Source organism: Drosophila subobscura, chromosome O (assembly GCF_008121235.1).
Source record: "Drosophila subobscura isolate 14011-0131.10 chromosome O, UCBerk_Dsub_1.0, whole genome shotgun sequence".
Taxonomy (NCBI): Eukaryota; Metazoa; Arthropoda; class Insecta; order Diptera; family Drosophilidae; genus Drosophila; species Drosophila subobscura.
In genome coordinates this window covers 29,248,535-29,266,753 of record NC_048533.1, presented here as the reverse complement: position 1 = coordinate 29,266,753, position 18,219 = coordinate 29,248,535, and the positions used below count along the sequence as shown (strand labels likewise).

The 18,219-nt window shown below is 51.2% G+C and overlaps 4 protein-coding genes across 5 annotated transcripts; 1 reads left to right on the top strand and 3 right to left on the bottom strand.

Annotated features, from left to right (window-relative positions):
* Nucleotides 1-1,153: 1,153 nt before the first annotated feature.
* Nucleotides 1,154-1,961, bottom strand: LOC117896042. The gene is made up of 2 exons (XM_034804050.1): nucleotides 1,628-1,961; nucleotides 1,154-1,446 (listed from the first exon to the last, which is right to left on the bottom strand). The coding sequence occupies exons 1-2, from the start codon at nucleotides 1,959-1,961 to the stop codon at nucleotides 1,154-1,156; spliced, it is 627 nt and encodes a 208-aa protein (XP_034659941.1).
* A 5,293-nt stretch (nucleotides 1,962-7,254) lies between these two features.
* On the top strand, nucleotides 7,255-9,799 carry LOC117897466. 2 transcript variants are annotated; one of them, XM_034806315.1, is made up of 5 exons: nucleotides 7,255-7,768; nucleotides 8,136-8,156; nucleotides 8,190-8,496; nucleotides 8,558-8,865; nucleotides 9,482-9,799. In XM_034806315.1, exons 1-5 carry the CDS (start codon nucleotides 7,255-7,257, stop codon nucleotides 9,547-9,549), a joined length of 1,218 nt encoding a protein of 405 aa, XP_034662206.1. In that variant the 3' UTR covers nucleotides 9,550-9,799. The 2 variants fall into 2 exon arrangements, with proteins under 2 accessions (XP_034662206.1, XP_034662204.1); XM_034806313.1 differs by having other exon boundaries at nucleotides 8,558-8,871.
* A 447-nt stretch (nucleotides 9,800-10,246) lies between these two features.
* LOC117897331 lies at nucleotides 10,247-11,374 on the bottom strand. The gene is made up of 3 exons (XM_034806100.1): nucleotides 11,278-11,374; nucleotides 10,931-11,106; nucleotides 10,247-10,859 (listed from the first exon to the last, which is right to left on the bottom strand). Exons 1-3 carry the CDS (start codon nucleotides 11,365-11,367, stop codon nucleotides 10,247-10,249), a joined length of 879 nt encoding a protein of 292 aa, XP_034661991.1. The 5' UTR covers nucleotides 11,368-11,374.
* Nucleotides 11,375-13,681: 2,307 nt separating this feature from the next.
* LOC117896569 lies at nucleotides 13,682-17,639 on the bottom strand. The gene is made up of 5 exons (XM_034804970.1): nucleotides 17,555-17,639; nucleotides 14,960-15,347; nucleotides 14,745-14,891; nucleotides 14,435-14,571; nucleotides 13,682-14,347 (listed from the first exon to the last, which is right to left on the bottom strand). Exons 2-5 carry the CDS (start codon nucleotides 15,343-15,345, stop codon nucleotides 13,791-13,793), a joined length of 1,227 nt encoding a protein of 408 aa, XP_034660861.1. The 5' UTR covers nucleotides 15,346-15,347; nucleotides 17,555-17,639; the 3' UTR covers nucleotides 13,682-13,790.
* Nucleotides 17,640-18,219: the final 580 nt, after the last annotated feature.

Here is an 18,219-nt window from a genome sequence, read left to right as displayed (position 1 = left end):
GAGCTCGTAAAGCGCCGTTGAAAAGGGAAAGTTACCAGCAAGAAGAGGCAGCAGCAGCAGCCACCGGAGTAGCCACAGCAATTAGGCAGGGCAGAGGCGCAACTGGAGTTCGTGGCAGCAGCAGCAGGCAGAGGCAGAGCCGGAGGTGTACAGCAGTTGCTTTCGGGGCATGCGGCATGCGGCGGCATGTTGGTGTATCCCTGTCGACCGCTCAACGGGTTTGTCTGCCGTTCGAGTGCCGCTTTAATGATATTGTGTAACAGAACGAACGCAGCCCGAAAATTCAGGTCTGCGCCCTGTCGGGGCAGTTATTTGTTGCTGTTGCTGTTGCTGTTGCCGTTGCCCATGGCAGTTTAGGTGGTCGTCGGAAAGAACCGTTGTGTGCCGCTGCTGCTGCCAAAATACAGTGAAAGTTGGCCACGCATTATGCAAATTCCATCCGCAGGCGGCCCCCGTATCTGGCGGTGTACCAGATTCCAGCGAAAACAAAAGTTCACCAGAGAATCAAGCTGCAAATAAATGTATCTGAACTCTGATATCCGGTATCTGCGATCGATAAGAGTGCAAGAAAAAGCGGGCTGACAAATGATGACACCAAGCACAAGGCAGCAAGATTGTTCCCTGAGGCAAACGACGAACTGTGAATGCTCTGCTGGACAGGCAACCAAAGTGCAGGCAAAGCTGTCTTTGGATGCACCCAACAACAGCCAATCCTTTGTGTTTGCTTTAGGAATTCTCTACGCTGGACATGCCAGTGCCCTGAGTAGACGCTGCTGCCCATCGCATTGGTCAGTGTATAGCGACAAAATACAACTGTTGTGGCCATGTGTGGGTTGCCTTCTGGTTGCCCGCTTTGTGCTGTTGATGCTAGCAACACAATACGAGCTCGAGCTCGAGCTCTGCTCAAATAAACTTTCACCGATTTCATAAACCAAAGAGCAGCAGCAGCAGCAGAGCAGCATCCAAGGCAGCGGCAGACCAACAGCAGCAGCAACCGTAGCCAAAGAGCGACACGACTGTCCAGAGTCCAACTGAGGCGGGGGAGCAGAAACAACTTGTGTGTGTCTATTGCATGGTGGTTAAGTTATTAATAATGCTACATAAAAACTAACTAACAAAAGGGAGCCGCATCAGGGAGCCGCTTCAGGGCGCCTCACTGCCAGCCCCTGTAGGCCAGGGGTTGCTGCAGCGTGGCGCGGCGACGCCTCCGCTTGTGGTGGTGTCCCTCGCCGGTTACGTAGGAAATGCTGTGGCTGGACTCGCCGCCCTGCTGCGCCGCTGTTTTCAGACCCAGCATGCCGGCCATCATTAGAGCCACCATCGACACGCCGAGCGCCTTCATGGCCAGAGCCCCGATGCCGCCGAGTCCCAGCACGGCCATCATTTTGCCAAACATCAGGGCCATGGCCAGCAGCATGCCCTGGCCCTTGTCCTTTTTGCGGGCTTCTGCAAAAAGAAAGAAAGCACAAAAATGCCACAGCTATGAGTGGATTTCACTACACATTTTGATGCGGAATCCAGGGGAATTCTAGCCTTTGTGCCGTGCACTTTTTTGGCTTGAATATTCGAGCAATGCGACTGACGTTCGGTGACATTTGTGTGTAAAGTTCTTAACGTGTCAACCCACCTGCCACCTCCCCTCTGCTCTCGTCTTCCAGTAGGTAGGCCAGCTTCACGTTCACCTCGTGGGTGCGCAGGTAGAAGGCCAAGCTGTCCAGCAGGCCCTGCTCCGAGTCTTCCTCCTCGAGGGATGTGGCACTCCGCAGTGGCACAATCTCCAGGCCCCGCACCACGACCAGTGGCTTGTCGCTTTTGTTGAGGTTCCGCAGGACATTGCGCAGAGCGCGCTCACCGCGGCAGAGGAGCGTGGCAGTGGCCTGGTCCTGGTCGCAGTTCTCGGCACTCAGAACAAAGGAGAACAGACCCAGGAGCAGGCAGAGCAGTGACAAGACGCGGAACATGTCGGCAATGCGTTGCAAGTTCAACTAAAAGCCTTGACAATCCACTGGTCATATTTTATAGTCCACATTTTCCGCGGTTCCACTTTCCCAGAATGGCCAGTGAAGCATCTCGGAGAGCTCCAAATTGTCACAATTGTACCGCCAATTGTGGCTCCAATTGTAAATTAAAACAATGGCCAGCCAGCGCTCCTGCAAACAGAAAGAAAGAAAAAGAAAAATGCTATCAGCTTTGCGTTTTCTTTGGCTTTGCGTTTTGCCGTTGCCGTTCGCCGTTCGCTGTGCAATTTTCTTCTTCAGTGGCCGTTGCAGTTTTCAATTTTCTCAACGGTCAGTTGGTCGAGCGGCGCTCCGTGGGATGCGCTCCGCTGGTTCCCCGTCTAGCTGGCAGATGGTTCACTCAACTCGCTGGCAGCTCTCCATTCGCCACCAGCAAATTATACAAATTAGAAGTGGTCAAAGTGCTGCTGCTGGGCTTGTTCCTGGCACACACCTGTGTCCAGCACGATCTGCCTGCGATTCTCTATCGCTCTATTAGCCGACACGCTACTGCAGGGCAGGGGAGGAGTGCCGCGCAGGCGGGGCGGGGTAAGCGTGCAAGCCAAAAAAGCGAAAGTTACCCCGCCCCAAAGATGAGCAATGAAGACGTTTAGTGGCAATTTGCGTTGGGACTGGACTGGACTGGACTGGTCTGGCCTGGCCGTCATGCAACGGTCATAAAAATGGGTCGCTCGACCGTGCAAACGGTAACAGAGGGTGGGGCTGAGGGTCCCTCATTTAGCTAGAAAGAGGCAAAGTCTGCTGGGAATTTCATAAGCCAAAGAGGCAACAGGCAGTGGCATCTCTTCTTTCTTGGGTATTTTGTAATACCAAAAAATAAACTTATTAATCAACTTAACGTGACTCTGGTCCATCGTGGAGCAGCGGAAAGAAATCAACTTCATTATGGGCATTTCTCTGCTCCATTTGAGGGTGATGATCATTCGATGATCGACTGCGCTCCCAAAGCAATAACTTTCACTCTCAATGTATTAATTTTGATATTTATCATATTGTTGTTCAACACACACACACACACACATACTGGCGCACATTTTGTGGAAATTTTGTAGCAGAAAAAAACAACTAAAATACATTACCGCAACAACAGCAAAGAGCGGAGTCAAGTCAATACGTTATTGAACCAAAAATTGATCTGAACTCGTTGCGTTGTGCCTTGTGTTGGTGTCGGTGTCGGTTTCGGTTTCGGCCATAAAAAGAAAGTCTCTCTCTACCCCTTGGCAGCTTGACAGATCATCAGCAGCAGCTTCAGCTTGAGATTGAGATTCCGATTCAGATTCAGCTTCAGTTTCAGGTTCACTGGAAGTGGAAGTGGAGGAAAGTGAGTGCCGAGGCAGACAAAAGTTCGATTCGCTTCATCTGACTTTGGGGCCTCCATTGTGGCTTGACGTGAATCCGAATCCCGTATCCAAATGCGGGTCTGAGTCTCTCTCTATCTCTCTGTTCGTATCGGCAACTTGTTATAATTGATTGTTGTGCAGCATCATCATCATCGTCATCGTCAGCAGCAGCAGCAGCATTAGAAGTGTATCTCAGTTGCCGCACATTCAACAATGGGTCCAAAGGCGCTGCTGCTGCAATTGTGCCTTGAATCGAGTTGATTGAATGAAGCAGGAAACTGTTGAGTAGATGTTGGGTGGGGCAGGTGGAGTGTGCATGTCGAAAGGGGAGTTCAAAGTGACTTGCAGCGGCTGGGGATTTATTTGGAGCGATACAAAAATCGAGAGATGTCTGAAAAATGTCATCAAATCTTTGCCGCTTCAATAAAAACTGATTTCCATGCTCCCAGTTGAAGTTTTATCCACAAAATATGTCTCAAAATCTCCTGCACCTTATCTACGAGGCTCTACTGTACGTCTCTCAACCCCTAGAAGTATGCCACAGAGCGAGAAATTAAACTTCTTCCGGCCGCAAAATATGCAACACATTTGCGGACCGCAAAACAATCTTCCACGCCGGAAGACAATCAACCGCAAAAGTGCAACGCCATATCCTGTATCCTGTATCCTGCGGCAGCCAGCAGCAGCAGCAGCAATAGCTGATAACTAATTAGAGGACCCAAGCAGCGACGGCAACAACTGCATAAACAAATCTGCGAAGAGCTGTCGATGCCGCTCTGCCGCTGCCTCAACCGCAAGTTTGTGTTTACTTATGACACGCACGGGTGAAATCCATAAAGAAATAGTTTTTAATTATAAAACAATTAGATTCAAATAAATTAAACGAGTCGCTGGGCTCAGGCAATCGATAAGCCAACTGCAGAAAAACAGAAACCGAAGAAAACAAACCAGAGGCCCCCTTGTGGCAGTGGCAGCGGCAGCGGCAGAGCGAAATTTGTGCCGGTGAAAATAAGGCTGCAAGCGGCAAAAGCAAACAACCGATGGATGCCACGTAATTGCCAGCAAAATAAACAATATTATTGCAAAGAAAATAAAGCTAAATGGCTTTAATTGTCCGCTTGCATTTCTTGCATGACTCTGGACTGCCAGCCTGCCAGCCTGCCAGAGAGTCCCAATTTGAGTGTCAGCCTTGACAAGTCCAAGTGCAAGTGCAAGTCAGGTGCAGCTCAAGATGCTGCCAGCTGAGATTATATCAGCGCAGACAATGCAAGGAGCAGCTGAGTGCTCTTTGGCAAGGATTTAGGCCAACTCGCAGTTGAATTGCAGCTCAAAGAAGTCTCAGCGCGAATAGCTACAAAATTTAATGGCAGTCCAGCTTAGACTTTAGCTCTCGCAGCTGTTGCATTCTGCGACAAAAGCAGCCCAACTTTTGGCACAAACAAAGTGGCACAGAACTTATGGAAAGTCCTTTGCAGAAGTGAGTTTCAATAGGTTCCTCGAACTTCTTTGCTCCAGTGGATTCTCCTACAATTTTCAATAATAATTTCACTTGCTTATGGCAGCAGCTCGCCTTTGGCCCTCTCTTTGATTATAATGAATTGCAAATTTGATTGTCGCCACTTTTAGTTTCGTTCGTTCCAGCTCCTTTGCAGCATGGAAATCTACGCCAAAAAGGCCGCTGGCTGGCCCCGCCCTGTCGCTCCAAATGGATCCGGTTGCAGTCAAGGATCATTAACCCAAAGAGACGCAGAAATCGGGAGCTGCGAATGGGCAGGTGGATGGATGAATGGAAGGCGAGTGAGGCATTGGATTACCGACCGCCCGCAACAATTAGGTAGCGAGTCGAGTCGTCACTTTCCTTTCAATGCCTATCCTCGGTTTGGGCTTTGGCCTGCTCTTTGGTCCAGTCTTTGGCCTGTCCGTGCCGCGCATTGTTGCAATTGCGTGGCAGATGCTGCCACTGCCACTGCGGTTGCGAGTGCTTCACTTTCTTGGCAAGGTAAGCGAAACCGGCGACGAGTCGCCTCGACTCGCATTACTTGTGCTTTTGTGGGCATCGCTGCCATTGACCGTTGCCGGATTATGCGTTTGCTCTCTGGGTGTCAAGTTGCCAATGCTGTGGGTTGCCCAGATTATGGTTATTAAAATAGATTGGAATGGGTTGGGTTGGGTTGGGTTGGGCTGGGGATGGTGCAGATGGATATCTCAAATGAATGGCTGCAAAATGGTGCCACAGCAAGAATGGTCGAGGTCTGATTGCCACTGCCACTGCCACTGCTGTTGCCTGCAAATTGCAGACATCGCTGCCGCTGCTGCCGCTGCTGCCTCTGCCACAATTATTTCGCTCACTCGCGATGGTCGGTCTGCGTGCTTCTGCCTCGAAAAGTGAATATTTATTAGCCCGCTGACGAAAAGTGTTTTATTGGCTGCATCTTTAATCCCCCCTCCCCCCTCACTGCCCGCCCTCCTCACTCTGGAGTGTGCAGCAGAATGTAACTGAAACGAGCCGCAGACGCGCGGCGATCTATGAAAAACGAGAGCTAATAGTTCGTTTCACTTTTCTTTTTATTATTATTATTTATTTATTTATGGCGAGTGCTGCGGCGCAGGCGGCGAGCCGTGCCCATGCCCACATGCTCACACATATTCCTGCTGCCCCCCAGTGCCAGTCCAACTCCCCTGCCCTCCTGCCACCCGCTTCCGACTTAATTGTCGACTGGCTCCGAGTGCCGAGTGCCGAGTGCTGAGTGCTGAGTGTGTGCCTTGTCTTGCTTTTACTTTTGCCTGCGAAAATTGCTTGCTCGCAAATTACTGGCAAATTAATGAGCAGTAAATTAGCCGCATTAGTAGAAACAGCGGCCACATGCCGCGGACGCCACTGAGCGGCAGCGCGCAGGCCACGCCTCGGCCACGGCCACGGCCACGGCCAACGACCAGGTCTCTGCTCCTCCACCTGTGCAGCCAGTGCATGTCATGTGGTTCATGCAATTGCAGGTAATGAGATCACCCTTTGACCCTTTTGGGGAGTGGCTGCGGCTGCAGAAACGAAGGGAGGCTGCACTCGGCATGCAAAACAAAGCGAATTTCAGCCAGGCGATTGCACTGGGGCCGGGCACAGTGGGGCAAAGTGTGTTTAAGCGGCAGTAAAATTAGATGAAGAGTTTGCGGTGCATGGAAGATAAAGCCCTGCCAGTCACTATTGAAGCGTACTTGAACTTATTTTAATGGATTTTCATTGATTTTCAATGAAGAACGAAAAATAAAAAAAATATTCAAAGTTTTTTATTTTTTGTAAACTTTATTGCTTGCTTAGAACTTCGCTAGTAGCCACTAATTGTCCAATCTTTAGCATAATTCTCAGAAGATTTTCCACACCTGTTTTCCTCGTCTGCTCCACTGTGCGCCGAGTGACGTGCAACTGCATGGAGTCAGACTCGGAGTCTCATTTCTGATGTCTGAAGCTGCCTGCTGAGCGATGGCCGTCACTCAGCTGGTTGACTTGAAATCAAAACTGTAGCAAAATTGTTTTGCCAGCAGACTCTGCGCTGCTCTGCTCTATGGTTGTTGCCTTCTCGTTGTTGTTGTTGCTAGTGGCAGGCGCTGGTGCTGCACGCAGCCGTTGTGGATGCTGCTGCTGCAGCGGCTGCCACTGCCTCGGCTGCTGCTCCAATAAAACTGAGTTGCATGCAACGTCTAGTAATTAGTCTTTACAGCAGCGTGTTGCAAGGCGCTGCATCATCCATCAACTGCCAACGCTTCGCGTCTCCGTCGACACGTAGATCCATGTGAAGGATACGCCGTGCGCGCTCGCTCTCGTTCTCGTTCCTTCTCGTCCTTGCTGCAGTGAAAAACAAAAGCAAAAGCAAAACCCAAAAGTCTAAACAGTGAACCAGAAAATGCTGCACTACCTTGCTGCCAGCTGTTTGCTGCTGGCTCTAAGCCTGCAGCCGGCGACCGCGGCCATCCACAAGCGCAGCGGCGCCCACGCGGCCAACGGGCTGGGCTCGGAGGAGTCTGCCACCCGCTCGCAGGCCCACTCCCAGTCAAAGCCCGCGCCTAATCCGTCCGGCAGTGTCGAGAACACGGACCTCTTGGATAAACTCAGCTGGAAGTGCGCCAACAATGCGAGTTGCCTGTACGGCGTGGCCAATGGCATTATGGCCTCGTACCGGCGCGGCGAGACCATCAAGCTGGGCCTCTTCGACCTCGTCCGGCTGCCCGAGCTGGACAAGGCGGCGACGCACAAGCACAAATGGGGCACGGGCCGCGGGCTGGCCAGCTTCATGGACTTTGTCAGCGGCAATGCCGTGCGTGTGCCCGTCGGCCCCATGGTGTTTAGTGTGCAGCGCTCGGAGGAGGACAGTGATTACATTGAGGTGGCGCTGCTAAAAAAGGCCGCCAGCGGCACAGGTAATGAATCAGCGTTTGACATGTGTCTGACAAGCAAAACAGAGCCCAATTGGTATGCAGAACACACAAGGCCCCCGACAGCCTCTACATATGTCACAACACTTTGGACTTCCGCGTCCCACAGGGTCTCTGGGTTAAAAACTTGGCCCCGAATCTCGTTTCCATTGCCTGCTGCATATCAATGACGTGGCCATTATGTATCCCCATTTCGATACACATCGATGTGCTGTCCTCTCCCATCAATCATATCGAACCTCCCATCAAATCCCCATCCCCATCCCAATCCTCTCCCTAATATTACGTATACGTAGCCATTACGGCCGTAAAGCATAAAACGTGTTCTGTTTTCTCAAATCCAAATCTACAGGCAGGCTGCAGGGCAATGGCGGTGTCGGAGGCCTGCTGGGTGGCGGCGGTGGAGGCGGCCTGCTGGGCGGCGGCGGAGGCGGCAGCGGCATTGGAGGCGGCGGTGGCCTGCTAGGAGGCGGCGGCGGTGGCGACAGTGGCGGTGGCGGTGGACTGCTGCGACGACGACACCAGCACCAGGACAAGAAGCAGTTCCAGATGCTGATTCCCATGTATCTGGCGGCGACAACTTTCGGCTGGACAATGGTGGCCGCCAAGGCGGTGGGTCTGCTCACCCTGAAGGCTCTCATTCTGTCCAAGATTGCGTTTGTCGTGGCGGCCATTGTGCTGATCAAGAAGCTCATGGATAATGCCAGTGAAAAGTGAGTTCCCAAAGCGACTAACGAATGTCTTTAACCCTTTTCTGGCTCGCTTTTCCCCCAGGATGATGTACCAGTTCCCCGAGCAAACGCCCTACATGATGCCCTACGGCATGGACTATGGTGGCCTGCACGGCGGCGATATCTCGCCGGAAATGTATCCCGGCTCGCTGCATCATCTGGCCATGGCCGGTGGCGGCCAGCTGTCCGGTCATCCCGGCCATCCCGGCCTGGAGAGCTTCGGCGCGGAGAGTCATCTGCACTCGCAGGTCTCCAGCGATGGCAGCAACCACACCCAGGTGCTGGCAGCTCTGGGCGGGCTGGGCGGCCTGGGCCACAAAATCAAACGTGAGGACTCTTGGATGGCGAAGAGTAAGTGTAAGTTGATGCAGTGCTTCGCTCTTCCAGGTGGGCATGGGCATGGGCATGGGCATGGTTGGGGGTTAGCCAAATATCGTAGGCGACGACCAGCCCACGCAGCCATCGCTGTCGCAGCCGCTGCGGCCGAGGCCAGCATGGAGGACGACTATGAGGACGAGGATGATTACTGAGCAGCGTATTTATATCTTTGATTTGCCTCTCGGCACGCACACTTTGCGGCACTTGGGAGCACTCTCCACAAACATTTATTCGCCATCAAATGCGTCATTCACGTTTCCCCTTACTTGGTTTTGGGTTTGCCGCAGAAGTTTAAAGAGTTTTTCCCCGGAAAATTGCATACTTTTGGAGCGTGCTGAGAGCTGAAGCTTCCTGGAAATTGTGTCCGTAAAAGTCAAGTGTGTAGGCACTGGCCGCTGCTGTGTGTGTTGCATATTTCTCAGCTGACTGAAAAATCCAAATGGAAAATAAATCATGGAACGCTTTTTCTGCCCCATTTAGCAGCTAAGAGACAGAGTTTCCAGGGGCCAATTAGTCCACCTGGACACACCCTTGACTGCTGCATTTTTCCTGGCTAATAATTATGTGCTCAAATCTCTGTGTGTTGCAGCCACTCCAGCCAGGCGGCCGCTCATCTACAACTACGTCCAGCCGCACATGCCCTACTACCGCTCCTGAGGCTGAGCGACGATTAGGCAATTGTGCAGCTATTGGAGGACACCCTGCCAGCAGCTACCAAAGAGGAGGAGGATGGATAGGAGGAGCTACTGTTGTTCTGCTGCCATATGGGGGAGGAACAGCGGACGTGGCACGTGCGGGCTCCCAGCGGACCCGGCCACGTGGAGTGCTTTAGGCTGCTTTTGAATTTACACTTAATGAGCTTATTTATTGTTAATATTTATTGATTTGTTCTTAGTTTAGTGAAAACCTGGCGCACACATTTAGTCTAGTTCCAAGTGTCCCTGTAATTAGCAAACAAAATGCTACAAAAAGCCGCAAAAAAAGAAAACAAATTAAATAATTGGACACAAAGTTGTTCCGAAATGCAAGTTTGTGTTTGGTTTCTATTTTATTTATGCAATAAATATCAATAAATAAATAAATATAAATAAATTACAAATGAGTGAAAGAGCAGAAAGAGAGAGAGAGAGAGAGAAAGTGTGAGCAGAAGGAAGAGAGAGAGAAAGCGGAGAAAGCTGCCTGCCTGCCATTTATAGAGAGAAAAAGTCAAAGAGAAAGAAATGGATAGAGAGAGAGAGTCAGAAAGAGAGAATAAAGTTTTCCCCAAGCCAACAGGAATTGCTTGCCCGAAATCTCGCTTCATTCCTGATCTGATAAACAAAAATAACAAAATGAATTGCACTCGAGCCAAGTTTTATTGCGGCAGCTGGGCCGCCTGCTGGCCGCTGAAGGCCATGTCCTGGGCCTGCGACTGGGACTCCTGCAGGTGCTGCTGCATCTCCTTGGCGAGTATGTCAGCCGGCACATCCACCAGTCCCTCCACGAAGCCGTCGAAGGCGCGCGCCCAGCCCGAGCTGTAGCTGTCGTGATGCGAGGGCACCTCGACGATTGTCTTCTTGCTGGAGAGGAGCTTCTTCAGCGATATGATGACCGCCAGCAGCAGGGCAATCTTGGACACAATGAGCGCCTTGCCGGCCAGCAGGAAGAGACCCTTGAGCATCAGGGCACCGACCATGCCCGTCTTGGCCGCCATCATCATGAGCATGGGGCCCATGTTCTTCATCTTGCCGCGACCCTCCTGCAGCGCCTCCAGGGGTCGCACGGAGACGCCGATGTTGAGGCTGCCCTCGGGGTCGCTGTTCATCACGAAGTCGGCGTTGTCCGTGAACTTGTAGCGCAGCGAACGTGAGCGGATGTACTTCCACATCTTGTTGGCCATCAGCAGGGCAAAGGTCTCCTCGTCGGAGCCCATCGACCGAGCGAGCAGCTGATTGACCTCCGGGTCATCGGGCACCATTGAGATGTTCCTGCGGATGCAACAATACGTCTAGCTGATGGACTCAGGACCCAGGGAATCACCAGCCCCCCAGTGACTTACCAGTTCTCCGTGACCTTCACGCGGTCGCCCAGGTCGAGGCGCGTGTTCAGGTAGAGGTGATTCATGACAATGGACATCTTGATCATCCTGCAGGCTCGGTCGTCCTCCTGCCTGCAGTTCTGCTTCAGCTTGGCCAGCAGAAAGTCCTCAATGTTGCGCCGCTCATCGTCGGTTATCTGCAAGTAAGCGGAAATGGAGCTTAGCACAACGAATGGGGAGGCAGACCCTCCCGCAGGCAGTCCGTTCTATTTCTGCCGATAAAACAAACACTGGGACCTTCGGGTATCCTTGTCACTGGCAATTAATGCCCACTGTTATCGCACAACTTTGCTTGGCCCGGAGCTTACCGTGAGGCTGCCGTCCCTCCGCTTGCTGCCCCTGGCCGAGACGAGCACGAGGCAGAACGCCAGCAGCGTGCAGACCTTCAATGTTTGCATGGCTCCAACTTTTGCGATGTCTTTTGCTTTGGGTATCGGATGCTCTCGTTGTTCTTTGTTTGCGGATAGTCCGTTGTGTATTTGGTTCACTGTATCCTCTGGCCTCTGTCTTGTATCCTTTCAGCACTTGTAACACACACACACACACACACCCGCGTCTGCACTCTGCTCTGCTCTGCACTTTAATGTCACGCCTTCGTGTTCGCTGCTGCTGCCGCCGTTGACATCGTCGTCTTGATGGAAAACCTAATGCGAATTTTCCGCCAGCGACTTCGATTTTATATGAAAAGCGGCCAAACACAATACAGGCCTCTGCCGCAGTCGCAGTCGCAGTCGCAGTCGCTGCCGCAGCTGGCGTTTGTTTTTGCAGCCTGGAACTGGTCCCATCCGTACCCAAAAGACAAGAGACCAGCGACCAGCGATAGCCGGAGACGGACCCGTTTGGCCAGTTTCGGGAAATGCTCCCCAAACGCTTCTGGGAAGCTGCCACTTTATGGCCTTGGCTCTGGCTGGATTCTGAGTTCTGAATTTGTTTTGCTTCCTCCACGACGACAAGTTCTCTTCTGCTGCCGCTGCTGCTGCTTTTGTTGTCTTTGCTGCGTGGGTCGTGTAGGAACACAAAGCCAACAGAAAGTAAGCGACAGACCTAATTCCCAACAACAAAAAAAGGCCAAGTTTCCCACACTCAGAGACAAAGTCAGTGGGGCAGGGGGAAGCTACTTTCAGGGAAAACTGACTGCAATTGACGACACGCATGCAAACATGGAAACTTCTCCACTCCATTTCCACGGGAAAACAGAGCGCAATACTGTGGCGCAGCGGCAGGGAGAAAATTCGACAATTTCAACGAAATTCTACCATTAAAAATTAGCCAAAAATTGTTAAAGCTGAGATTAAACAATTGAGAGTTCCTCCAGCGCCCACTGAATGATAAGAATCGCCTGGCAGCTGCTCAATGTCAGCGCTCAGTATGAAATTGTAAATGAAAACCCACTCATTGCACCTCTGCAAACATCCACAAAGGGGGGAGTTTGTGTTTACATTGCCCATTGCTCTGGGACCGCCCTTTATTGTTGCCAATTTCCCTGTGCCACACATGGCACTGCCTCGGCAGGGCATCCCCATCATTGGCATGCACAAACGCCTTTTGCTTGCAGCCGGCAAAGATTAAGCGTAAAGCGTGGAAATAATTGATGGCATTCACTGGCCAGCGAGAAAGGGCGGATCGCCGTGGCACCCCAACAGGTGCCCCATCCGCTGGCCATTTATCGTGCAAATTTCATCAATTTAAGCACCAAAGAGCGCAGAGTTATTGCCGCGGCCGAAAATTGGCGGCCAGCCTCGAAAGGTGTTTAATTTTGTGCAGTTGCTGGAAGTAGGCTAGTGTGGACAGTGTCCGACAAAAGTGGGACGACGAGGCCGCAGGCAAGTGGACAGCGGGGCGCACAAACCGCTACTCGATCTGTCCATAAACCGTTGCCTTACCTCTCCCCTCTCCTGGCCACATGTGCCACAGCGCGCTCGTTGTGTATTTTTTTCGTGTTTTTGTTGTGGCTCCAAAATCAAACCGCACCAAAATCACAAATACGTCCGCCCAATCCAGTTGCGGCTGGCACTGCTCCCCCTCTGCTTCCTCACCGCTCCCCGCTCTGCTCCGCGCTCTGACCACTGGCTGAGAGTCATAACAATTTCTCAACTGAGAAGCGCTTTCTTTCGGAAAATGTGGTCCAGCCGACTCCTCCGACGGTGTCGACGTTTTGCGGAGCGTTGACAACGCGCCAGACGGCAGCCCGCCAGTGCCCCTCCGCATTGGTGTTTTGGCTCTGGCTCTGGCTTTGGCATTGACTTTGAACTACTACCAAGCGCTAAAGTTGGCCAAGAGCGAGCAGCCGGCACGAGAGGAGTTTGATTTATACTAAAATGTTGAAGGGAAGTTTCAGCAGAATTTATTTCCTATTGTTGTATAAATTATACAAAATTATTCTCAAATTTTCAGCACTTTCTGCAATATTAATTTCGATATCTGCAGAGTTCCTGCAGCAACCCTCGCGTTGCCAACCAACACGCCAGTCCACTTTTGCTCAGTTTTCTCGCCGCGGCATTTCATTGCCTTAATTAAAAGCTGCATTTTATTTGCAGCCAACTTCAAAGCCATCAAAAAGCAGAGCAGCGCGGAGCGAGAGCAGAGCCGAGCGAGTGCAGAATTTGGAAAAGCATTTCGCAGTGAAATTTTTACCATTAATTAAATGCCGCCACGCCATGCCCCCCAACGAGAGTTGCCCTTCCCCCACGAGACGCCAATGCCCATTTTCAATTGAAAGTTTTGGTTTTTATTTACAATTAGCGTAATAAATATTCTTATGGGAATGCAACAAGGCCAAGGGCCAAATAAATAACAAGGGACCGGAGCGACGGGCACGTCTCTAGCTCTTCTGTGGCTGCTGCTGCTGTTGGGGCTCTGCGACGATGTCCTTGCCTGTGTTGCGGCCGTAGTAGCCGTTGTAGGCCGCCTCCTGGGGATCGCCAAAGCTGACGGAGTTGCCGCCCACCTGCTGCTGCTGCTGCTGGCCCTGTCCCTGGTAGCTCTTGCTGTAGTAATCAGTGTAGGGCTTCGCGAAGCTCGGCTCCTGGCGATAGGGGAAGGATCCGGGTGGACCGCCATGGCCGCCGCCGCCCTCGAAGTGCTCGTGGTGATGGTAGTACGTGGCCGCACCTACGCCCTGAGGCGTGTACTCGGGGAAGGTGTTCTTGCTGCCAAAGAGGCCGGACAGGCCGCCGCCGAAGGCACCGCCAACGCCGCCTGGTGGCCGGCAGAGCTTGAAGTAGGCGAACAGACCGGGCAGGATGATGGCAGCCAGGCCGAGGATCTTCTTGAGGCCAGCGATGCCCAGAATGAAGGGCAGGAAGAGGAGCAGCTTCAGCTTGAAGATCTTCAGCACCAGCAGCAGGGGAATAATCATCTTCTTGAGCTTCTTGCGAGCTGCAAAACAGAAGGGACAAAAAGGGTCGAGAAAGTTGATTAGCGGCCGGCAGTCAGCATTAATATTTAATGTCTTTGTGGACTTACAGAAGGCACCCGCTCGCTTGTTCTCAATGACATCCAGTTCATCATCAATGTCGTTGCCAATGAAGCGGGCCTCGTAGCGGCCGGCCTCGGTGAGCTCCTCGGGCCACTCCACCTCCAGAGCCGTGGACTTGATGAAGCTGTTGCCAAGATGGAGGATGGAAGAGGATGGAAACGTGCCAGAGAATGAGAATTTGCATTTTCATAAATATCTCATATTTTATGCATAAAGTTGGGCGACTTTGACGTGGCGACCCAAATTAATTTGCATCCGGCACGAGCCGCAGTCATTTGGTTAATTGTGACAGCTTACCGTTCGGCCCGGCGCAGGGCGAATTTCACCAGCAGATTCCAGTCATCGTCCTCGCCACGTGGCTCCTCGGAGTACTCGAAGGGCTCCTGCAGCAGCGAGCGCTGTTGGGTCTCGGGCAGGCGCACGACGCGAGCAAAGTCCGAGAGGCTGTGGCAAAGAGTTGGTAGGAGTTGAGTCAATCAGCTAGAAAGTGAATCAAGAGTGTCCATCCTTACCGGTACTGATCTCTGTAGAAAATCTCATCGAACGTATTGAGGGCTTGGGTCTTGAAGCACTCGGAGAGATCGCCGCCCAGACAGTTGCTGTTGGTGCGCGCCAGATACGGATCGTTGTCGTTGCCGTTGCCTCCCAGGCCAAAGATGCTCAAAATGGAGGAGCGACCACGCTCCTCACCCACTCCAGCGGGTCCGGTCTGCTGTGGCTGCTGCAGTGGCTGCTGCTGGAACTGCAACGTTTGTGGCTGTTGTTGCGGCTGCGGCGCATACACCTGCTGAATGTTGTTCGACGACTGCTGGTCGGGCAGACGCAGACCTTCACCGGCCACCAGGCCCATGCCGACTGCGCCGACTATGGCCAGCACTGCGAGAGCTCTCATTGCCATGGCTGAAAGCAGCAGAAGAAACAGTTTGAAACACGTCCACTGCCACCGAACCCACAGTAATTGTTGTTGACGTCTCCTCAGCCACAGCCTCAGATGTGTATAAACAATTTTTCGATCGCTTAATTGACACTGAACCGGTAGCAGAGCGTCAGACGCAGTTTTCTCTATCACTCTCAACGTTCGATTATGTTTGCGACTGAAGCTTCGATTTTGTCACGCGATGCCAAAACAACTCCGAAAACCTGACGCACACTTTTTGTTTTTGGCAACTTTTACGCTCAGCGGAGACGCTGACATGATCTGCTCAGTGGTTTAACGGCACCGACAGCTGACACACTTCTCAGCTGGCGTGCAGTCCTCAGCCTGACTGAGGCGCAGCTTCAGCCTCCGCAATTAACCGTTAATTCAAACGCTTACGCTGAGACGTAATAACTCTCGCTTTCAGCGCTCACTCGCAGCTGCTGCTCAGCCTAACTGTAAATGTCTCGCACTCAGCACTGAGCTTTCTGTGGCCGAAAAATAAAGCATGAAGAAACAAAAACAAAATACAATGCGGGCGCAGCGCAAAGAGGAAAGCCACAAAAACCGACACACAGCTGTGTGTATGCATGTGTGTGTGTGTATGTTTGTTGGGTTCGTGACGAGCGCCCAAAGTGAAATGCGAAATGCATGCCAAACCGGTTTGGGTTCGGGGGTTCGGTCGCTTAACCCTTTGGCAGCAATGAGGCGGCAAATGCACGTAATTGAATTTTGTGTGTGAAAACGCATAAACAGCGGACCTAATGTGCTTTAAAAAGGTCCACAAAAGTTTGGTCAGGCAGAAATGCATTAAAGCGTGCTTAATTTGATGCTCTTTCGATGCGGACGTACAATGGGCTAAATTGGGTTTATGTGCGACTAATTTTGTGTCGAATTCTGTCAGAGAATTTCCAAACTGCAAGTGCAATTAACGGGAATAAGCATATTTAAATGGCTACATTTAGTCCCACTTATGACCACTGTACTCATCGATAGATGCATGTCCCACTGTCGTGTCGCGGAGCTGACTTCAAACACGAATCAGTTCGATATGCTCCAGGGGCTGCTCTGGCGCCTACTCTCATTTGCTTTCCTTTCGCTGCTCCACGGCATGCCACGAATTTTTGTTGGATTCGCACTCATCAGTGCGCCGATTGTTCGTCAATTCAAATGTGGTTTTGGGTTGCTGTTGGGTGGCTGTTCGAAGGGTCATCATTGAAAACTAATGTGGCAAACCCATAAAACATTCATAGCCCTTCGTATTGGTTCTGCCAAAAGTTGACAAGCGATGCAAAAATGCTTCTTGATTTCTTGGAGTTTCCTGCCACACAAAACTATTTTTTGATGCTAATAAATTGATGGAATAATGGCAGTATAATTAAACAGCTGCTGGAACTGGTATGCCCCATGAGGAAATTAGTGTCATTAGGAAAACTTTTAATGTTGCAACTTTTGCGAGAACAATTCTGGTGATTAAATTAGATTTGTGTGACGGGCAGAAGGAAGCGAAATGGTATACGATAGGAGGTTCGGAGGTACGCCACCAAGTAGCATATTATCTACATGAGTTTTACTTGACATTTTGGCAGCTGAAAGTATGCTGTATTTTATTACTGATCATGTCAAATACATGTCTCTATCGTGTATTAACTACATCCTAAATAATCTCTGCTAATTCAGTGATTAAAGTAAATAAGATATCCAAAGATACCCCCTAGACCGAGGCTAGTTGAAGCATTAAAGGGAGTATTTTTATTGCCCAATTCGCGGAATGAATTACTAAATTAATTTCATTATTCATGGCCATCTTTTCTTCAGTCAATGTACTGCGAATGCTGCTGCTGTGATGTTGAAAGCGAGTCCCCCCCAAATTTGGTCACTGGGTCGTGTTTGTTTTATTTGTGTGGCTTTCGCATTTGCATATGCCATCGAAGGTCAATGAAATGTGGACGGGTATTACAACACCAAGCGAAAGATATATGGAAATGATGGAGCCATCATCTGGGGTTTGGTTTCCAGCTAAACACAGCTCACGGGCACAACTGTAAGGCCGCTTAAAATTGGTAATATGTAATAACATATTCCCCGACCACTGCCATTTCATCTTGACTCATTACGCAACGTCTGTCAGTTCATTTTCACTTCACTTCACTTCACTTTTGCCGTTTTGCCGTTTTCACTGTCGGTTTACCTTTTGCTGTTTCCTATAAGCGCTTGCGGGTGTTTTTGTTTGGTTTATCCTTAGCGGTGGACTTCAAGTGACTTTGCCTTGCTGCTGGCCTACAAGCGACTGTGCCGTGGCTGCTGGCCGGCAAAGATTTTATATGAAATGTGAGAAGTGGCAGAGGAGAGCAACCGGAGCAGCAGTCGCAGCAGTCGAAGCAGTGGCAGTGGCAACGCACACAAAAAAAAAGAGACAATGGCCCAGACGCGTCGTCGGTTCCAGCCCACATTGATGATGATGGCTGAGAGGCAGAGGAGCGATCAACACGCTCGAGCTTGAGGTAGGTTGGGGGTCGAGATACCCGATCGATCGATGAGGGCCTGAAGGTGTGCAAAGACGTCAACGACTTGTGTCCGGCTGGCCCGTTCCGACCCGACCTGGGAGAGCGCTCGGAGTGCGCCTTGAGAAAACCCCAAAAATTATTGTGGCGCACGTCGAGGCCTTGGCTTTAATTTGAGTTTGATTTAAAGAGACAACAGCGACCCATGACTCATCCACACATGTGGGGAAAAGGTACGTCACTTCCCAGCCAGGGATTATGTAATTTTCGACCGGTTGCCACACAGGCAATGATTGCTTTTACTGCTGCTGCTGCTCCGTTTTGCAAACGCCCACAAGGGGCACACGCTGCA